General features: G+C 42.2%; 3 protein-coding genes across 5 annotated transcripts; 1 reads left to right on the top strand and 2 right to left on the bottom strand.

Annotated features, from left to right (window-relative positions):
- Positions 1–107: 107 nt before the first annotated feature.
- On the bottom strand, positions 108–3,523 carry tmub2 (transmembrane and ubiquitin-like domain containing 2). Its single transcript, XM_079252867.1, has 3 exons — positions 3,435–3,523; positions 1,568–2,184; positions 108–1,209 (listed from the first exon to the last, which is right to left on the bottom strand). Exons 2-3 carry the CDS (start codon positions 2,167–2,169, stop codon positions 816–818), a joined length of 996 nt encoding a protein of 331 aa, XP_079108993.1. The 5' UTR covers positions 2,170–2,184; positions 3,435–3,523; the 3' UTR covers positions 108–815.
- Positions 3,524–5,960: 2,437 nt separating this feature from the next.
- Positions 5,961–8,324, bottom strand: asb16 (ankyrin repeat and SOCS box containing 16). 3 transcript variants are annotated; one of them, XM_079252864.1, is made up of 7 exons: positions 8,156–8,324; positions 7,626–7,967; positions 7,279–7,546; positions 6,654–7,080; positions 6,499–6,582; positions 6,244–6,354; positions 5,961–6,162 (listed from the first exon to the last, which is right to left on the bottom strand). In XM_079252864.1, exons 2-7 carry the CDS (start codon positions 7,960–7,962, stop codon positions 5,977–5,979), a joined length of 1,413 nt encoding a protein of 470 aa, XP_079108990.1. In that variant the 5' UTR covers positions 7,963–7,967; positions 8,156–8,324; the 3' UTR covers positions 5,961–5,976. The 3 variants fall into 3 exon arrangements, with proteins under 3 accessions (XP_079108990.1, XP_079108992.1, XP_079108991.1); XM_079252866.1 differs by having other exon boundaries at positions 6,672–7,080; XM_079252865.1 differs by having other exon boundaries at positions 7,626–7,953.
- A 746-nt stretch (positions 8,325–9,070) lies between these two features.
- On the top strand, positions 9,071–19,953 carry hrob (homologous recombination factor with OB-fold; the record flags this gene model as incomplete). The annotated part of the gene is made up of 10 exons (XM_079253118.1): positions 9,071–9,097; positions 9,233–9,283; positions 9,418–10,362; positions 10,558–10,641; positions 13,105–13,239; positions 15,036–15,144; positions 16,482–16,567; positions 16,663–16,776; positions 16,885–17,122; positions 19,854–19,953. 10 exons carry the CDS (start codon positions 9,071–9,073, stop codon positions 19,907–19,909), a joined length of 1,845 nt encoding a protein of 614 aa, XP_079109244.1. The 3' UTR covers positions 19,910–19,953.
- Positions 19,954–20,414: the final 461 nt, after the last annotated feature.

Genomic DNA, 20,414 nt, shown 5'->3' with positions numbered 1-20,414 from the left:
TTATTTTTCTTCACTGCCGTGCATTACTGATGTTTGTATGTAAATAAACTTATGCTGTACCCAGAGACGGACTTATTCAACAGACAATGTGACAGCTTTGGTTGAAAATGTTTTTTTTTTTTCCCCTGTTTATTTATTGGAGATAAAACTGAAACCCGACAAGTCCAGCAAAATGAGTTAAGTGCTAGATGCAGCTTCACCAGATGCATTCTGGTGCTATATTTACACAAAATACACAATATATTTACAGTCTTTTCATAAAATTATGCTGTGGCTAAGAATAGTTTTTGCCTATTTCTATGTAACAACCAAAAAATGCTAGCCTTGCCCTGAAGCAGCTTGTTTTCTTACAAGGAGTTTGACTCATTCAGATAACATAAAATGTTTGAGTCAGACTGGCACACGCAGCACGACATCAAGTGGTTTCAAATTAGTTAAGATATTTGGATCTATTATCTTTTTCTTAACAAAAAACTTCTAAAACAGAGTAAAGCACACAAACATTTTAACAGAGCAGACAGAATGATTGTTAGCCATGTATGTTGGGGGAAAAAAATAAGCGTAAAGCTTCTAAGAAAATTCTCACTCAATTGAGATTATATTTACTGCATTTCTGCTGTACAATCACTCTTATTTTCAGGGTTTCATGCACAAATAGCCTCATGGGCACTTAAACAATCTTAAATCAGCTGCAGCATCAGCACCAGGGAGCTTCCTGATCAGTCCGTCTCTTTCAGACACTCGCCCACTGCTTCAGTTATTTTTATTTCGCCACATAATATTCATCTGCAAGTGAGAGTCCGGTCTCCGCCTTCTCAGCGGCTGTGCATCCCAAATATCAGAAAGCTAAAGAACACAGTGACTCCCACGAGGGAGATGGTTGCGGGGGCGGTGAAGAACTGCCTGTAGTTGATGCGAAAGTACCACACTACAGCCAGTATCACCACAAACACAGGCACCACCAGACTGCCGGTGCTAATGGCCACACCTGCAGCCCTAAATCCTCCAGATATGCCTGATCTGTCTTCCGCTCCGGCCCCAGACTGAGCCTCTTCCTCTGGATCGACTTCGTGCAAGGTCTGAGAGATGTGGCAGTGGATCACACTGTTGTCAGTGATGTTTAGAGAAAACAGAGTCCTTTTGGGATCCTGCAGCAACTGGCCTCGGTAGATTAATTTAATCTGATGCTCCCGGCCTGAGAAACATTTGCTGTAGAAGAAAGAAGCAGAGAAATGATAGTTGCGTAGAAGACAGTGCCACATGATGGAAAACTCATTGGATTTCTGTCCAGAAGTTACAAAACAACATCTGTCCTGCAGCTGTTGAATTAAATTCAAAGTTGAAACCATGTACCAACTACTCTGGACAGACAGCTCATCTTGAAGGCTTGAAAGTACCTTCTAGCAGATGAAAGTCAGGCTCACTGGACCCAGCTCTTAAAGCTAAGCTAACTGGCTATTGCCTGTGTTAACCTTCGAGTGACAAAGTCTTCCCTTGATATTCAAATAATTACCCATCTATGTACGAGTGAGGTTCGCTGATGAATATTTGTGGTTATCTTACCAACCTTTTCAGTATTCCAACTGTGTCTTGGGGTTCGACAATAGCCACCTCCTCTGTGTCGTTCAAGAACTTCAGGCGGACATTGATGGCCGTTGCGCTGCTAGGGGTGGTGGTCAAAAGAAGTTTCGGCTTCACGGGTTTTTCTTCTGCCAGCCTCAACTCATCCTCATCATCATTCTCCTCATCAGCTTCATTATCTTCTCCATCAGACATGTGCAGTCTTCGAGTCTGAGGTTGTTTGGTTTGTATGTCCAGCAGCAGATCCGCCCAAGCCCCTTCAGCTCCTTCCACTGCCCCCTCACCCTCTCCCCTTTCAGCCGTCGGCTCCCCATCATCTGGCTTGTTCTCCTGCGAAGGTGGAGCAGTCTGTTGTTCAGGAGCATCAGCACCAGCAGGTCCTCCGCTGTAGCTGTCATGGCCTCCCAATCCTATCAAAGAGGCATGAGCACCCACAGTGAGGATGGTGCCCAGGATGTGGTCTCCTCTATCGGCCACATGGGTCGAAAGCCAAGCCAAGATGAGGGCCAGGACCAGCAGCAACACGCCGCCTGCTACTGTTACCTCATCCTCCATCCCATCTAACATGGTCAGTGCACACACTGCCATCTCTGACCTCCAAAACTGCAGGAGACAGAAGGTGAGGAAGTTATTTACTGCAGCACAAAGTCACATTTTACTGACAAAGGTTTTGTTGTTAAACTGTTATTACCAGGGGTGTGACGAAAGGCTTTTGTCCCAATTCGATTCAGATTTTTTTTTTTAGGTGCCAATTCAGTTTAAATTGCGATTCTCACAATTCTCCAATATTGCTGATTTTTGCAGATTAAAAACAACAACAAAAAAAGTATCAACCTTTTTTTTCCTCATTTTTCTTCATTTCAATGAGGAAAAAACCAGACCATCATTCTGCTGCTATAATGCCCAAGAAGACAAGTAAAACTATCAATAAAAATGGCAAATTTTAAAGTGTATTCATTATTTATTTGAAAAAAAAAATCGATTTAACAAAAAATAGATTTTAAAATTGTGAAGAAAAAAAATCCAGATTTCAAATTTTTTTTTATTTGATTTTCCCACCCCTAGTAATTACAGTGTCACATGTTCTTAGTTGTGTATATTACAATTCACCATGAAGCAAACATCCAAACTGACACAATTATATCAATTTAAATCAATAGTTTTGCATTGGTTGTCCCCTTTTCTGTATTTTCATGACACCAAGTCAGACAGTTTGTATTTATGAAATGTGACGTCACTGCGGATTTTACACAAACAGGAAGTGAAGTTTGGTTACTTTGCTTTTGGAGGGACATGCAATGATATGACCACAGAGTTAAATAAATGCACACCTAAAACCTTAAGCAAATACTTCCTGCAAGTCCGGAAAATCCTGCTTAACACAAGACCACCTCTTAAGATAGAAAACTGCTTTTCTCTCAAAGTATAAACTATAAAGGCAGTAGCCTAAATCTGAAAGGCCACCGCATTGTTTACAAAGACATGTATTTATTCACAGGTATGGTCACCTGTGTCAATTACATAGGAAGTTGCAGGTCTGGTAAACAGCTGTTTCAGCATATGTTAACATCGCCACTGTATAATGTTTGTTACACTCGACGTTAGGTCTTATCCACGCTTCAGTCTGAAAGAAAGCTGACTTGCTTAGCTTCTGGTTAACAATGTTAAAGTTTATGTCCCTGTTTAGCTGTAAAAACTTAGCTTTCCGGTTAGCCTACGTAGCTAGTTGAAAAACGACCTTCGGCTGTTTACGACCCGACTTGTTCGGCTTGTTTAGCTTAGATTTTACTCTGAACGAAGTCATCGAGCGAAAGCTAAATGTCTTAAATATAATGTCGTTGAAACGGACTTACCTTTCGACCGTAAAGTCAGACCATGTCTGCAGATCAGACTCTAAGCTACTAGCTAGCAGCTGCTAACCCACAACCCCATAATAAACACGGTGCGGCGGTGTGACGTCACCAGCGAGGGTGGAGCCTGTCAGAAGAAGAAGAAGAAATACCTGTTGATGAAATTAAATGAAAAATACTATATTAATCCCCAAAGGGAAATTCGATATTGTAGTAAATAATAATTAATCTAAGGAGGTCTTGTTTCGGAGGCTGCTGGCAAGAATGATCTGTATCTTTCAGTCTGACAGTGGACCTGAAGAAACCTCTCACTGAACACACTTTGTTGTTTCTTCACTGTGTTGTGGAGAGGGTGTGACGAATCTTGCACCAGCTTCATCAGCTTGTGCAGAATTTTCTTTGGATTCTTCTTTGATTCTTCACACCTGAGGATTCTTCTTCTTCTGTTCTAAATGGGATCTCCTACTTAGGATCTTGGATATTAATTGACTTTTAAAGGCTCCATCAGATATGTAGTTATAGTGGCCATTTGGGAGGAAGAATGCTGGGTTTATTCTGTTTATTCTGTCTGCTTACTAACTGGAGAACCCCGCAGAGATCCTCCCCGGTGAAGAACAGAAGAAACCTGCTGAGTGATCAAACTGCTGCGCTTGTAAAGCACAACTTAACTGCTGCAAGCTTTTTGATTGATCAAAAAGTGATTAAGCTATTATTATCCAATTTTTCTTTTCGTATTACTAATTTGCATTGTTCTGCTTAGTAACCTATTATAATCTGGATTTTGTTCTTTATCTTTTATCCTTATTTTTGTACTTATAAATTGCAGATTTTTGGGGACTTTTGTTGAATTTTGAGTTGTTAAACCCTTCAGGCTGAGTGGATAGCTATACGGGTTCTTGTGGCTAATTCTACCTCTTCGCTTTTTCTGAATCATATTCTTATTATCATGCTGCCCTTTTTTAAATGTTTTTACTCACTTATGATGTCCCGATCTTTGTATTTTTAACTTGATTTGAATTTTTATGCTTAAGGCCTCCTTGCAATTTTGATTGTGTCATCCTTTTTTTCTTTTCTATAAGCTGCTTGTTCTATTTGAACTGATTAAGATGAAAGTCAAGGTGAGGCGTGTTGCAGAGTTTTCAACATGATCATTTACTAAATTTCTACATGTTCTTATGAAGTTTAAAGTTGAAATATAATAGTGTATGAAAAAGGGTTAATCGGCTGCATATCCATGATGAGATTCTCCACCACAATCTAAAGATACTCTGCTGGGCTGAGATCTGCTGACTGTGGAGGCCAGGAGCAGATTCATGGTCATGTTCAGGAAACCAGTTTGCAATGGTCTAACCAAGAAACGGGGCTGTTTTGGAGGGATAAAAGGACTGTTGCGTTCACAATTCCTGTTTCCACGTACAGAGTTTATTACTTTATTGTGGGCAGCTGTGAGGAAATTAGAGGGACTTCACAGAGGGAGCAAAGGAAACCCAACTATATTGGGAAAGCAAGCCCAAAAACTCACGAATTATGTCTGATGCTTACAAGCACCTTCAGAGAAAAACAAGCCCAACAGGTGGACTTGGAAACACTGTCCATGGCGTGCTGCATCATTGCAGTAAACAAATAGCTCCACACAGCTGCTGGCCCAAATCTAATGTTTCCATTTAGTTAGAAGCCACGGGATAACTGTTTCCACCCAATTCTGACCCCGCCATCTGAGTGTTGCAGCCGAAATGGAGATTTATCTGACCAGGCAAAAAAGTTCCAATCATTTATTGTTCAGTTTTGGTAAACCTGTGAGAATTGAATTATCAGATTCCTGCACTGAGCTGCCTGGAGGGACACCTGGTGTGGTCTTCTGCTGCTTGTCTACATCAAGGTTGGACTTGTCCTGCATTCTCTGTAAACCCCAGAGATGCTTGTGTGTGAAAGTCCTAAGACTTTCTGAAATACTAAGAGTGGTGTTCTGTCAGTTTCATTCCTCATTGACATTTATAGCTTTATCTGTTGTTTTAGGCTTCTTTGTCAAAACAGCATACCAGTCAGCCTAACTCAAACTATGTCTCTAACCCCCCAAACGACATGAAAGAAAACTGTCATGTTAGTATACTCTCATGCGTTTCATGTGTATAGTTTTGTCACATTTGGTGGTATGCATGTGCAATAAGCAAAGGTATGCTATTCTGATGGGTCTGCCATACTGGTAGAGCACTGGCACCAGCAACTGTGCCACTTTCAGTCACTTAAACCCCATTCCTTCCTCATTCTGATCCTCCGTTTGAACTCCAGCAGGTGTGTTGTACGTATCTACATGCCTAAATCCATTTTATCTTATTTTTATTACATTTTTGTGAGAGAATTTGTAGTTTTATGCTAACACAATGCTGGGAAATAGTAGCAAGAACATCTAAACAATAATCCAACAGCTAACAAATGAATAAAATAATAAAAAGTTGGCCGAAACAAGAGATTATAAATTAAATGTAAAGGAAATGATGTTTCCAAAGAGGCACCATGCTGTCAGAAATGTGTGCACAAAACAAATTTAATGGAGCGTTCCATCATTACACAGCAGCAGATAATCCTTGAGCGAGCCGGGAATGTCCAGTTTACTGACTGCAGAGTGACACTGGCCTCCAAAATGCTGCCGTAAAGCCCACCGACAGAGATGCTGCAGAGAACGAGGCTGACCGCTCCTCTGACGCACCAGTAGGAAGAACTCCAGGTGTTCCTGAAGCAGGGTGGCAGAAGCAAATACACCACTGTTGGAGGGTAAACAAGGAGAGAGGATTTAACTCTGAACAGAGCTCACCTCAGGCATGTCAGCAGACAGAGAGTCCATCCAGTCACACGGAGGGATGGATGGATACGTGTTCAGCATCACCTCCAGAGTGGCTGGAGAGAAGACGCACTGCTTCAGCATCTGTAGACAAAACAGTGTAACAGCAATAACATCAGATACATCAAACTACGTCGGATCTAAGGCAGAAATACTTCACTGAAATGACATTTTTAGATTATATTGTGCAATTTTTTTTTATCTCTTAGCAGGGCTGTTTGCTTGAACCTTTGGTGAAACTGGTTTCGCTCCATGGTTTAGAAGTGCTTGTGCTATGTCTTCGGGTTGTTGGTTCGGATAATCCTCCACCACCTTAAAGACCAAGCACAGCAACGTTTTTACAAATATGTACATTTCTCTATATAGAAACTGAACTTTTTCACCTGGTCTCCATCTCCTACTTGTAACAAACAATCCAATGGTGTGTATCCTGCACAGTTGACAACATCAGGCTTTGCTCCATGCTGCAATAGGATGTTTACAATCCTGGTGCAGCAGTTTGCACAGGCGTTGTGCAGAGGGGTGTGTTGCTTCCGGCCAGCAGTTTTAGGGTCAGCTCCAGCTTTCAGCAGCTTCTGGATAACTCTTAAGTACCGTCCAGCCTCAGATGGCCTCTCTGCTCCGGCGCATGCAGCATTCAGCGGCGTCTCTCCCTCTCGATTTGTGGCCAAAACATCCGCTCCATGGCTGAGGAAGAGCTCCACATGCTCTTCCAGGCCTCTCCGAGCAGCCACATGCAGAGGTGTGAGCCTCGACTCTCTGGTCCTCACATTGATGTCTGCGCCTCCTTCCAAAAGCAGCTCAGCACAGCTTAAAACAGGAAAGTGCATGTCATGCAACAGCATCAAAACATTGGTTTCTTCCTTTATTTTATTGACTATCAGGGATATTTAAGAGTCTTGGTTATGCAGTTTTTGTTTGGAAAACTGGTTTGGTAGAATATAGAAATCATGACACAAATGTCAAATCGAGGAACAAATCTTTTTACAAGTCTTTTTTTACACTCACTGGAATGACTGGGCCGAGGTACAGAGGTGAAGAGAAGCACTGCCATCTGCTGCCAACAGTCCAGGATCTGCGCCATGAGACAGCAGCAGCTGGACACAGATGGAATGGCCGCCTATGCAGGCGTCATGGAGGGAGGTGTTGCCCCCAGGGTCGGCGTTCACCTCAGCACCACGAAACAGCAGCTCCTCCACGCATGCTGTGTGTCCACTGCTGGCAGCCAGGCGTAAAGCTGAGGTTTGTTTCACCTTTGAGCTCATTGTCCACATCCCTGAAGAAGGAGCAGAGCGGCGGTCGAGTATTAAAAGCATTTTTGAGAAATAAGTTGACAGAAGTCTTTGAAATCGTACCCATCTCTGGAGCCCACACCATCTCCTCATGCACCGTCTCCATCAGAGCATTGACCATTGCAGGGTCCTTCAGCACTGCATACACTCCCTTCATGTCCCCACACATGAAGGTATTGTGGATGGCTGTGTCTCTGCAGTGGAGCTGAGGAGGAGGCGCTCGGACCTCCTGGAGACGCTGCTGTCTGGGAGGAGGCCTGGGGGCCCGAGGAAGCGGGGCCCTGGTCATGGCTCTTCTCTGAGCCAAAGCTCGCCGAGTATCCTCCCACTCTTGAAATTCCTGCTCCAGTCTCAGAGAGCGGAGTGAGGTGGAAGTGAATGGAAACATGTCCTTTGACATGACACCTTAAAGTCAGTTCCACAAAAATGAACTTCTTGTCATTTTATTCAATAAATAAAGGTTCAAAATGATGACTTGATACAATTTCATCTTGGCAGTCACGGCTAATTAACTTCACTGACCTTAACCTCCCTAAAAATGTTCTGTCTTTGAAACACAGAAGCAGAAATGTCAGCACACAGCTTTTACTCACCTTTTAATGGGAAAGGCGAGAGCCAAAACAAATCAAAGCAAAGGTCAAGTAAATACTTTCATCACTGGTTTCAGCCAAAATGGCTATTTAATAACCAAAGAGACTCAAAAATTAAATGCTCTCCTTTGTGAGCACAGTCACAAGATTACTGCACAAATACAAGTTCAGCTCAAGATATTAATAGATCAGAATGCAAACTGATACCAGTTGTTTTTACTGCGGCCACTAGATGGCAGCACAGACTTACTATTTATCCTAAACCAAACAAAGAGCAACGGCATCTAAAGATACTGATTACATTTGACGGCAAAAAGAACACAACTCTATTACTCAAGCTTTAAATAACTATACATACTATCCAATAAAGTAACTTGAATCTCAGCATATAATCTAACCGTGGCCGACGGACACGGATAAGGTTGTTATGGAATGATAGATCGTCTATTGTTCGGTGTTTTTCTACTACAGTTTGCCAAATGGCTTTAAAACGGGCTCTTTGTAATTTCACATTCATTTCAAATTTTAACGTTGGGGTAAATTAATGGAAATTTTACACATATATATTGTTCATTTGTGTTTTAATACAAACAAAAACAAAAAACAACGAACGGAAAGTATCTTAAAACATAACGCAGAGTAACCATCTTGCAATATCTTAACTCTCTTTGGATGAAAATGATTTGCGTCATTGCGTCATAACGTGCTGTTTGAACGTGGCGGCGCGGCGGTACCAGCCAGCAGCGGGTCAGCGAAAAAGTTGGTTCTTGGACAGCTATCTTTGTCTGTTTCTGGGTACTTTTTTGAAAAGACAACACCTTTTAATAAATCTAGTTATTGAATGGCATTCAGTGGTAGTTTGGCATACTTGTCTAAACTAATCAAACACAGTTTTCATCGCGATATCCCCTGACTGCGATGGTGAGTCAATTCTCCAAAGCGATGGTAGTTTCAGCTAACTAAGCTAACAAGTGCTAACTTAACATTACACACATTTTAAAGTTTATTCTGCAATGTTTACAGAATAAACGGCATCTGGATGGTTACTTAATTTAATTTCTGACTTTAACTGTATTCCAGACCTGCAAACTGAATAGCCTGTTCAGCATTGGAGAGGACTTTGACGATGAGGTGACTGACTCCCAGCAGGGTTTAACACACCTGTATCTTTACTATCTATGCGGATTGGGTTTTTCCTTTTTCTCATTCCAGCATATTGGTTAGATTCCTGTGTCTTCAGTGCACTTTTTCTGTGTATTTCCCAGGATATACTCGGAACAGACTGGACGGGTTGTTCCGCCTCTGGACCAGCCGGTCTAGCAGCAGCAGCAGCTGCTGCACCATCCTGTGCTCTGCGGGCTCCCTCTGTTCCTCACACTGAACCGGAGAAAACTTGCCATCAGCAGTCTGGAGAAAGATTGGCTGGTCTGTGTAATGGCACCACTTCAAGAAGCAGCACATACAGTGCAACTGCACAAACTGTTGCTTTGGGTTTCCCACAGCTCTCCTCCTCCTCTCAGTCTCCACCCCACCCTCCAACCACGCTCGACAGCTCTCAGCCAAATCTGGCACAACAGCAGAGTTCTGCCCGCTCCAAGGGGGTGTTGCAGCCCTGTGTGGCTCAGGATGATTTTGATGATTGGGATGTTGACCTGGCAGACTTGGATGAGATTGACAGCCAAATGGGACAAGTTTGTAAGCCATCTGCTTCCATACCATCTGCAGCAACAGTTGAGCCGTCATCTTCGGCCAAAACACTGCGACCTTCATCCTGTGGAGGGAGTCAGACTCTGCCTAATCGGACTCTTAGAGAGCTTAACAATGCACACAAGACTCCTAGCTCCTCTAATTACAGTGCACCTCCCCGTACTGCTTTGCTTTCACCATCTCCACAGAGTCCTGCTGTTTTCCGTGGCATTACTGCACCCTCTCCACCTCCCAGCACCTTTTCTAGAACACTTAACCTTCCTCAGCAGCCACAACAATCATGGACAACTCCACGAGCATCCCCTCAGGCTCACAGCCTTTTCGAGACTGTCTCCCCTGCACCTTCAGTAAAGTCTCATCCCCTGCACACACCGGTCCTCACCAACCGCCTTGTGCAGCTGGTATCTGCCTCCAGTAAGATTCCCAGAAAAAGGCCTCGCTCCGAGGCTCATCAGCCCAGAACACGACGCTTCCCTGGTCCTGCTGGACTTTTGCCGCAGCAGGTTAGACTCATGTTGTTAAATTTATGTAAAAGCAGTCAGATCACTTGTAGTCTCAGATGGGTTCTCACTCTGCTTAGAATTCATGCTGCTGCTGCTTTCCTGTCTGAACTCTAATGAACTGAACGTGGAAGATATCTGTCTGTCACACGTTTGTCTTCTGTGATTCCCCATTTTAATTTCTGTCTTGTTTCTCAGCCTCAGGGTCAGAACCTGGACGAGATAGTGGTTTCAGCTCCTCAGACTCCTGCTCACGGCGTTGTGGCTAGACTTCCAAGCCAGGTAATTTAAACACAGACAGGAACGTTCACGAGAAGCACAAACGCATCGAACAAAACCCAGCTGATTTATACCAAGACAGGGTAAATCTGTGGGTAATTTTGAGCCTAATTGATCCTGTAAGTATCTTTGAAAGACTTGACATTGCGCATGTTGTTTAGCTTTGGATTCAGTCAAGACTTTTTTTTTTCTCTGGGTGACATTTCTAAGAACAATACAGAAATATTTCTGTCAGGAATATTGTCCAGCAGCCATGGAAACGTTTCACTACAGAAGTACATACTGTATGAGCGGTGTGACGTCCCTTAATGATGGAGAAAATCTGCATGTTTGTATTTTTGCTGCCCCTCCTCCCCCTCCCACAGTGCATACCTGACAGCCACTCCCTGCATATAAACAGCGTGTTAGGATGAAAATACAAAGTAGTGAAGAAGAAACTCGGAAGGCAAACATGGCTGAGAAAATGCAGGAAGGATTTTCCCGACCCGGCTCGGTTTAGTTGCTTCCTCCCGTTAAACAGCTGAGAAAGAGAAAATCGTTGGTGGAAAAAGCTGCAAATACAAATCCTTGGATCACGCAAAGAGCAAAACCAGAGGGAGAGGAGCCAAGACGGGGCGCCACTTTCACATCTTGCTAGCTCCCCAACATTACCAACCCCAGCTTTAACATCCAGTTTCACTTTGGCAGAAAACAGAAGTATCAAATTTTGTCTCCTTTGTTTCACATCATCCAGAGTCCTCATTTTCTGGCTTTTAGTCTGACTTTGGAAAATTTGATTCAGTGCTGTTTGAGTCAGACTAAAGGGTTCACATTTAATAAGATTTGCTTTTATTCAGATTAACACAATTAACTCATTTTTCCCTTCTTTTTTCTAACATCATGTTAATAGACTCCTGGACCTGCATTGTTTCATGTTGTTCAAAATGCATTTTGTGTAAAAAGACCAATTTTCAATTTAACTTCTACTGCTCTACCATCATGGCTCTTTATTTGCACCAATATTGTTGTTTTTCCCCTCCCATCTTAATTTTGATCAACTTGACAGCTTTGCATTATGACAACCTTTTCCTCTGTTGAGTGTGTTTTGTTGTGGAAACCACCAGTCAGATTGAGTTTTATGTAATTATTCAGATCCTAATGAAGAAAAACTGGGTTGATAACCACTGTCATTAAGCACATTGTTGTAGTTAACAAAGCACAGATCTGATCTAACTAACAATCTTTTAGTAAAACGTACTTTGGATCCTGCTGTGCTGCTGCTGGTCAGCTACTCTCCATTATCTTCAGGTCAACCTGGGAAAAGTGTTTTTCTCTTCTTCTGTTGCCAATTACACTTCTGGCTTTTACTGAACATGAGCACAAGGCACTGAAGATAAAACTGTTGCAATGCTTTTGTCAGAAATCAGTTCTGTTCTTTAAGAAGTTTAAGTCACTTAACTACTAATTCACTTCCTGTCAGGTTGGAGCACGTTTCATTTTATCATGTTGGTTGAAGTTAGAGATTTTGTCCAGTGCTTTGGTTTCAAGGTGTCCAGTGAAGAGCAGCAGATGTGATATTAGTTCACATACTAAACAATCTATTTAAGGAGCTGTGGTGCAAAACCGAGGAGTTGGAGCAGAGGAGGCTGAGTACTCCGCATGCTGGCTCATTCCTGCCTGAATTAACGACAGAGATGCCATCTTTTGACCTCTTAAACATTTTATGATAACATTTTTTACTTTAAGCATCCCTGAAGCATGTTTGAAAGTAGCAGAGATGATGAAATGTGGTTTTAAATTTGCGTTTTTGCCAGGACTGTGTGGCCAATAACAACTGGACATTGCTGGCATCAGAAACAACTTGTACACAAGTTTATTACCAGAAATCACTTTGTGCTTTTGGATGCAATGTTCAGGCTCAAATAGTCATAATGATAGACAAATAAATTATTCAGTTAATCCTAATTAGTGAGTTTTCATCATGATGTGTATAAATGAGTTAGATCAGCGCTGTATAATATATAATACACATATATATATATATGCTAATTCTTCAGGTTGAGAAAGCCAACTCACTAAGCACCCTGCAGAGGGATTAAACCCAGAACTCTGCGAGATAGCTTCCCTAGTTGTTGAATATTTATGCTTAGCTGCTACCTGCTGTAAAGTTTGTTAAAACATATTTGGCATGAATTTAATAATTTGGCCACTTTGGATCAGTCAAACTTTGGATTACATGTTCAGACACAGCACTTTAACGCGTGAAACCCAGAAACAATGAATAGATACAGTTAATACCATCAGCAACCACAAGAGGGCGCCCGTGGAGCCATCTGAAGGAAAAATAGAATCGAAAATCAAGTAGACTTCATACAACACACAGCACATACAGCTAGTAGGATAAAAAATGTCAAAGATAGCTCATTTGAAGACGACAATAAAGGGAAAATCCTCTGAACATGTAAACAGTTTGACACTGTCTTAAAGGGGTCCAGCTCACAGACTGAGGATGATGAGTTCAGCAGTGGTGCCTGGGCAGCGATGAAGACAGAGATGGGCCTGGATGAGAGGAATACATCCTGCTTCCTGCACACGTACAGCGTGGTCATGGTGCTTCGCAAGGTAATCACAACGGGACACGTTCAGTTGCAAACACAACCTCCAGTGAAAGTTCTCCTCAAACTGTAGCAGCAGTAAGCACCACTGGATATGCACTGATATTTAGGTCAAGTAGTTTTTAAAATGATTCATCCTCCATCATCACAGCCTGTGTAGCTGCTGGAGGTCCATTGGCATAATCAGGACAAATGACGGCGCTGCACTGGAGGTGTTTTGTGATGATAAACAGGATGATCAGTCATCAATCACGCTAATGGAGACTCAGCTGTTGTGCTGCTCTCTGCGTTTGGAGGCGCCCTTTGAAATTGCTTTAAGTGCTTGCACATGTTGGTCTCTGCTGTTTTCCCCCTTTTCACCGACTCCATGACATGCACTCAGGCAGGGATGCTGGCTGAGCTCGTTCAGGTTAAGCTCACACAAATATCAGCTTCCCAAAATCCATGTTTGCATGAATAATCAAATTATCACGCAGCGTGAACACGTAACATGAAATGCAGTGGAAAGAAAGGATGACCCTGCTCACTTCTGTTTGTTTTCATCAGTACATCCTCACAGCGCCGCGTTTGTGCTGAGAGGAGGAATATTTAAGGCTCAAATGATCAGATCTGGAGTTGGCAGATATACTGGCACATAGATGATGCCTCAGTATGCTAAGAGTTGAGTTATCCTTTACAGAAGCAGAAGACAATTTATCAGAGCGACTAAGCATCTCCCAGTTAATCTTAAATAAACTAAATTGCAGCTGCAAGTGGAAAACTGTCTGAACAGACAGGCTTACACAAAGATAGGTAGGAGATCCAACAACCGTGTAACATGCTGGATTTCATGGTTGGCATGGTAATGAATGCCACAAGTAAAATGCTCAGTGCTGAAGGGAAATTGTTGGAAAAAATAGCACGTCCTAATTTTATTCCATGCTGCTTTTCCACAGTGAACATGTCAGGATGTCTGACATGAACATGTTGAAGTTTTCAGGCCTGAAAAGTACCTGTGACACGTGGCAGAGGCTAACCTGGACTCATTGCTCCTCCTGCAGCTGGAGCTCTGCATGCTGCATCTTTACACTGCAGTATCTACATCTCACTTCATCTTAAATGGGAATTTAAGTATTTACAGTTTAATGAAAAAAATGACCAAAAGAAACAGAGAAATTAGACCAAAAAGTCATGTAGGTCAGTATAATTATTGATTATCAGAAATGGCTCAGTCTTGTGTCGGACAGCGTGAAATGAATGAAGTGTAAAAATGACCAGTATGTGGTGTTTTTGCTCTTCTCGCTGTGGGCGAGTGCAGCCATCCATCCACCAGGAAACTAAACAAGAGTGGGAATATTGGAGATATTTTTGTGGCCTTTTTGGAGGGAACGACTCACACGTTTTGCTGTGTTGCACATTGCACAGAAGGCTGATTTTAACAAGTCATACCTTGCTGTAAAGGTGACTTATCAGGCTGTCCAACAACATGTAACATAACAGCAGCTGACATTCTGTACGTAACCAAATCGTCCAAACACGTTTCTTGTGTTTTTTTTTTTTCTTCTAAGTTAATTTGTTGTTTGCTTGTTTACCTGTTTTGTTTTTCCTGCACTGTGATGCACAAACACACTCAATCACTTGAAAATGATGTTTTTTGGAAGTCAGGACACTGCAGGCTACAGAGCACACTAAAACATTTTATCATGCTCAACTTCTGGTTTTCTGTTGTTACTGAATTTACAATTAGAACCCAGGTAAACAAAACAAATATGGGTAAACACAAGTAAACAAAAGGGTAATGTGGTTTTTCTCTCCTCCAATCAGGCTGCTCTGAAGCAGCTGGTCAGAAACAAAGTCCCCAACATGGCCGTGCTTCTGAAGAGCATCGTCCACACACACGCCGATGCCAAGGTTGTGTTTAAAGACCCAACAGGTAGTAAATACACACACATACCTGCTATTATAGAGCACGGGTTCATTGTTTAAATATGCAGTAAATTGCAATGTTACATCATAAATTCAGTAATAATACCTCAAAGTTGGTGTCGTAACTCCAAGCATGATTAAATGGTAGGAAAGAGGAGAAAACCTGACCTGACGGGGAGCCGCGAGCTGCTCGCTTTACATTTGACATTTGCTCCCCGAGATCGCGTCTCGCTCCCCATGGTAACGGCAGCCGAGCTCAGATGCTGGAACACACTCGGCTAAACACACAGATACATGCAGTCCAGCTCAAGCGGGTCCTGTCCCTACAGCAGGGACGCTCTTTCCTCCCTCTGACGTCCTCATCCTCTCCTCTGATCCGCTTCTGAGCCGAGCCGGTTGCCATGGCTTCCCAAGCAGCGCCACATGTGGTGTACTGATTATCAGCAGGAGTGGATGTTGTTTTCAGCAATGGAATAAAGTGCTTATTAGCAATTCAATGGTAGTAGACTGGCATCAGTAGTGGGTGGGCATTAAGTGCTTCTGACACAAAGAAGTGACTCTTCTCTTTAATGAGCCTCCCACCTGCAGGAAGGTTTGCAACTTGGTTCACAGCAGAAGCTCCACATTTCCTCCCTGCTTTCCTTTAAACTTTACTGTGATAATTCAGCTTTTAGATGTGAACCAGAGCTTATAAGATCATTTGCAGGTTTCCAAAGATTGTATACAACTCACAAATGTAATAAGTTGGTGCAAACTGCTGCAGCAGTGTTTTACACCGAAACATGACGGTTCGTTGCTGCTCTGCTGATTGAGGTTGTTAGGAAAGGGTCTGTGTTTTGCTTTTGTTTCATGCTGAAGGTTTTACGCTGTTACAGTGAGAGCTGCTTGCTGCACTTAAAAAAGAAAAAGATGAGGACTTACAGCAAAAAAACAAAACATGCATGCCCTGTAAATTATGCAGAATTTTAAGAAAAAAAGTTTAAAAAAAAAAAAAAAAAAAAAAAGTCCCAAAAGATGTTTTTATTTTTTTGTTTTTTAAAGGAGAAATCCACTTGTGTCTTTGGCCTGAAGCATACACCCACTGTGTTTGACTCCATAACACCCAATCATAGAAGTGAATCTGATAAGGATCTTTAATGTGCTTCAAATCATATTCGTTTGTGGAGGCAGGATTATTTGCATGTGAATGCCTCTGACCCGAGTGTGTATCTGGTTAAATACAGCGTCAAATTGATGTCTGTCAGCTTGACTTCACACTCTGCCAGTTTAGAAGAAGCGCATCTATGACTTTTGACACAATATAATGCTTGGATCTCATGTTATTTTTGATATTTTGGACTGAAGGGGAGATCCAGGGAACTGTGCACCGGCGTCTCTTGGAGGACAGAGCGGAGGAGTTGAAGGTTGGAGCTGTGCTGCTGCTCAAACAAGTGAGACCACCGCCTGCAGTCATGAAATCCTTTAGTTTTTGTGCTCATCCTAAATATGCAGCGCTTACATGTGTCGATCTTGCTTGTGAGAACAGGTTGGCGTGTTTTCTCCCTCCCATCGTAACCACTACCTTAACGTGACGCCCAACAACCTGCTGAGGATCTATTCCCCTGATGGAGTCTGTTTATCCTCCACTCAGCTGGTGCTGGTGAGCGTCAGCTGAGATTAAAAAGCAACACAGTAAAAATCCTGCAAATCCGCAAAACCTTCTGCCGTCTTTTCTCTTTTTTTTAAAGATATTTTTGTCCCTTTCCAGGAGCCAGTCATGACGCCAGCCGCTGTGGCTCCCAGTGTTCTGCAAGAGCCCGTGTCTCAGATGCAGCTGATGCTTGATGAAGAGGATGATGAGGAAAAAGAGGGAGACAAGCACGCGGAGAGAGCTGAGGACCCTCGGGTGCAAACCCACGCTGAGGGTACCGAATCCGTCAGCTCCAGCAGAGGCCGCCAACAGAGCGCGGGGAATTCAGCACCCCCGGACGCTGACTGGGATGCAGGTCAGGTCTGATTATGTAACAAAACGTGCACGAGATGAAAATAGTCACATGTGACTATCAGACTGCAGTAAACTTCAGCTTTTACTGCTCATGTTTGGAAGTATTTGGCTGTAAAACAGAAATCCTGGGGACCTAGCAGAACAGCAGCTTGTCAAACTGTACTTCCTCTTCATTCAGTGGACAAAGAGTTTAATGCTCCTGCTGAGAGGCAGTTAAAAAGATATCCGTTCAATAAATGTTGTTAAAAACTCCCTGCTCTGTTGCAAACAAAGGCTGCATTAAAGGAAGGTAAAGAAATTAAAATGAAGGTTGTATGAGTGCCTGAGGGTAGCAGCAGGAGGCACTTTTCCAGCGCGCAACGCCTCGCAGATTTCTAAATGTCGAGGCGTGTTTAGGTATGCACAGTGTGCACTTTCATTGTTATGTGCTTGATGCACTGCAGCAAGCGCCTGCAGGAACCTGCATGTCATTGTGTTTCACCTTTATCACCTCAGATGTCTTCATTTCCAAACCAAATGTATGACAAATGTGACCAGGAGGGCAAAGTAGGGCAACATGTGGCTGTAGCATGAAACACGAAGAGCACGTTGAGATGTAACGGAGGTACCGGGGTTGTTCAACACCAGAGCAGGAAGTTTCCAGCTAAAGGAGGAGCACTCAACCGCCTGAGCACGAAAGAAGCTTTGCTGCTTCATCTTCAGAGTATAGCTGGGCAATATGATGATATATGTTGTTTGGAGAATAGAAAGTGTCTGGCGTTTCATATGAGGCTCTATCGTTTACACCACGATAAGGTGCTTTACTGCAGTATTTTACATCAAGATGCGCTTTATGGCATGCACAATGCACAATATAAACAAACATGGAGGAAAACGGTAACAAAGCAGGATAATTCACTAAAAGATGACCAGCCAACCAAAACTGATGAGCTTGTTCATAAAAGAGGGGAAATTTGTGTTGCATGGATGCGGTCTGGACATAAAAAGACCGACGTGGAACCAACAACAGACTAGCTCACTGTCCCAACAACAGACTCCAACACAACTAACTCATTTCATCACCTGCGCAAGAATCAGGACAAAGAATACAGAATAAAGAATAGAGTCAACGAGCAAAAGCAGCGTCAAGGAGAGACGAAAGCGTTCATATTAAACTCCAGTCGCAAAAGCGGCAACAGGTTTTTACCCGTAAAACGTCATACGGCCACAGTTCCCCCAGATGGAAGAAGATCACTGCTGCCGTTGCCGAGCACATCTGACACATAACTGATGACTGACACAAAATTACACAAACAATTTTATATCGTTAGGTATATCGTTATGGGGATATAAAATGAGCTATATCAGGATATGAGACTTTGTTTATATTGCCCAGCCCTACTTGAGAGAACAAGATGTTGGGTTTGGAGAAGATCCGTACAGAGTGACACGAAACAATCAGCAGTTAGCATTCCCATCCGACAGCTCACTGGCTGCTGGTTTGAGCTCCAGCTCCTCCTGCCCTAATGCGGGAAATAACTTTGGGATTTGAACTAAATTAGCACTGATAGTCACACCTCCAGTTTGCACTGCAGCTTTTCTACACCAATGTCTATAAATAATTGGTCAAAGTGAATAAAAGCGTTCTATGCTGTCCATTTAGTATAAAAATCTGTTTTCATAAGGGTAACAACGTCTGCTTTGATGTGGCACAACCCTCAAGTCAAACTCTCTCAGTACTCTGATTTGTCGCTCACCTGGCAGAGTGTTTGAGGTTTAACTCCTCACTGCAGCAGGACCAGGTCTGGTTGTCTGACCCAGGGCCATGAACTCTCTGTCCCTCTCCTGTCACTGATGTACTGCAGCTTTTCATCCATCTATAGTTTACTAGTTTTATGAAATGATGCATTCTAAGAAATAAGTCCTCATTTAATTCAATTCAACTTTATTTATACAGCGTCAAATCATGGCAATGCCATCTCAAGACGCTTTACAGACAGAAAAAAACATAATGAAAGCCAATATATAAGGAAACCAACAGATTGAGTTGGAGGGTCCAACTGAATCTCCCATCCTGAGCAAGCACACTGGCGACAGTGGGAAGGAAAAAACTCCCTCATTTATATTCCTCAAGGCTTAAGAAGTGTGTCTACAGTAGGGCTGTGACGGTATGCTTTTGTCCCGATTTGATTCCGATTTTTTGGGTGCCGATTCGATTTAAATTGCGATTCTCAAAATTCTTCAATATTGATGATTTTTGTAATTAAAAACTTTTTTATTTTTTTAATTTTTTTTATAAAACTTCTTTTTGCTAGTAATTTTTCTTGATTTCAGTCAGGAAAAAACAACACAGTAGCCAGATCATCATTCTGCTGCTATAATGCCCAAGAAGACAAATAAAAAGATCAATAAAACCAATGAAAATTTTATAGTGGATTAATTTTATTTATTTGAAAAAAAAAAAAAAAAAAAGATTTTTTTTGTTAAAATTGTGAAGAAAAAAATCCAGATTTCTGATTTTTTTGATTCGATTTTCCCACCCCTAGTCTACAGCTTCCTGTGTTGTCTAACAGCTTGTTTAGAAGAGTTCACATCATTTGGATGCCGTCTTATCAAATCAATCAAATCAAACTTTATTTATAAGCACTTTTTCTACAATAAAATGCAACACAAAGTGCTTTACATGATATAAAAAGTAAACACAACAAAGAAAATTCATCAGACCCTTATGCTTTCCTTCGTGTGTTTTGCAGACGATGACCTGGATGAGCTGCTGGGAGAGTTATCTGAAGACACCTACAGCTTCTGATGTCAACTTCACATTGAATCTTCTGTTCAGTGTTCCTGAATGCATCCTCTCTGTTCGGACATCTCTTTATCACCGTCTGACAACTGAAGAACTTGTAAAAATATGTACAGCACACATTGAAAAGAATTTGTTTACTATCCAGTTCTTAAATATGTCGTTATTGATGATTGTGTCGTCTAAAGCAACACATGCTCATTAATTTAAAAAAATATTAGCACCTATGTCATTCATACCCCTGTAAAGACCAAGTCAGAGATTGTTTGTGTGTTAAGGATGTTTCTCCTCCTTCATTTCCTTCTTGTTTGTGTTGCTTTTCCTGCATTCACCTTGAAATCGAAAGCTAATCTGCACAACATTGATTTGCTAATTATGCAAAATGAAAGCAAGGTGAGGCTTCTTTTCCTGCCGTGTTGTTAGTTTTTGTCCTCAACCTCCATTTTCAGTCATTATCTGTGTCTCTGAGCCTCCAAGTGGGGCGGCTAAACTCCCCCGGCTTGTTTACAAC

This window comes from Telmatherina bonti (genome assembly GCF_933228915.1).
Source record: "Telmatherina bonti genome assembly, chromosome: 14".
In the NCBI taxonomy this organism is placed as follows: Eukaryota; Metazoa; Chordata; class Actinopteri; order Atheriniformes; family Telmatherinidae; genus Telmatherina; species Telmatherina bonti.
Note: the sequence above shows the minus strand (reverse complement) of the source record. Positions and strands in the feature narration are given on the sequence as shown.

Excerpts from the sequence above, each read along its gene's own strand:
- tmub2 (XM_079252867.1), bottom strand. The coding sequence starts at position 2,169 with ATGGCAGTGTGTGCACTGACCATGTTAGATGGGATGGAGGATGAGGTA. Across the intron at positions 1,210-1,567 it reads ACAGTTGGAATACTGAAAAG|CAAATGTTTCTCAGGCCGGG; the intron begins GTTGGTAAGATA and ends TTTCTTCTACAG.
- asb16 (XM_079252864.1), bottom strand. The coding sequence starts at position 7,962 with ATGTCAAAGGACATGTTTCCATTCACTTCCACCTCACTCCGCTCTCTG. Across the intron at positions 7,081-7,278 it reads ACCTCGGCCCAGTCATTCCA|CTGTGCTGAGCTGCTTTTGG; the intron begins GTGAGTGTAAAA and ends TCCTGTTTTAAG. Across the intron at positions 6,163-6,243 it reads TGTCTGCTGACATGCCTGAG|GAACACCTGGAGTTCTTCCT; the intron begins GTGAGCTCTGTT and ends ACCCTGCTTCAG.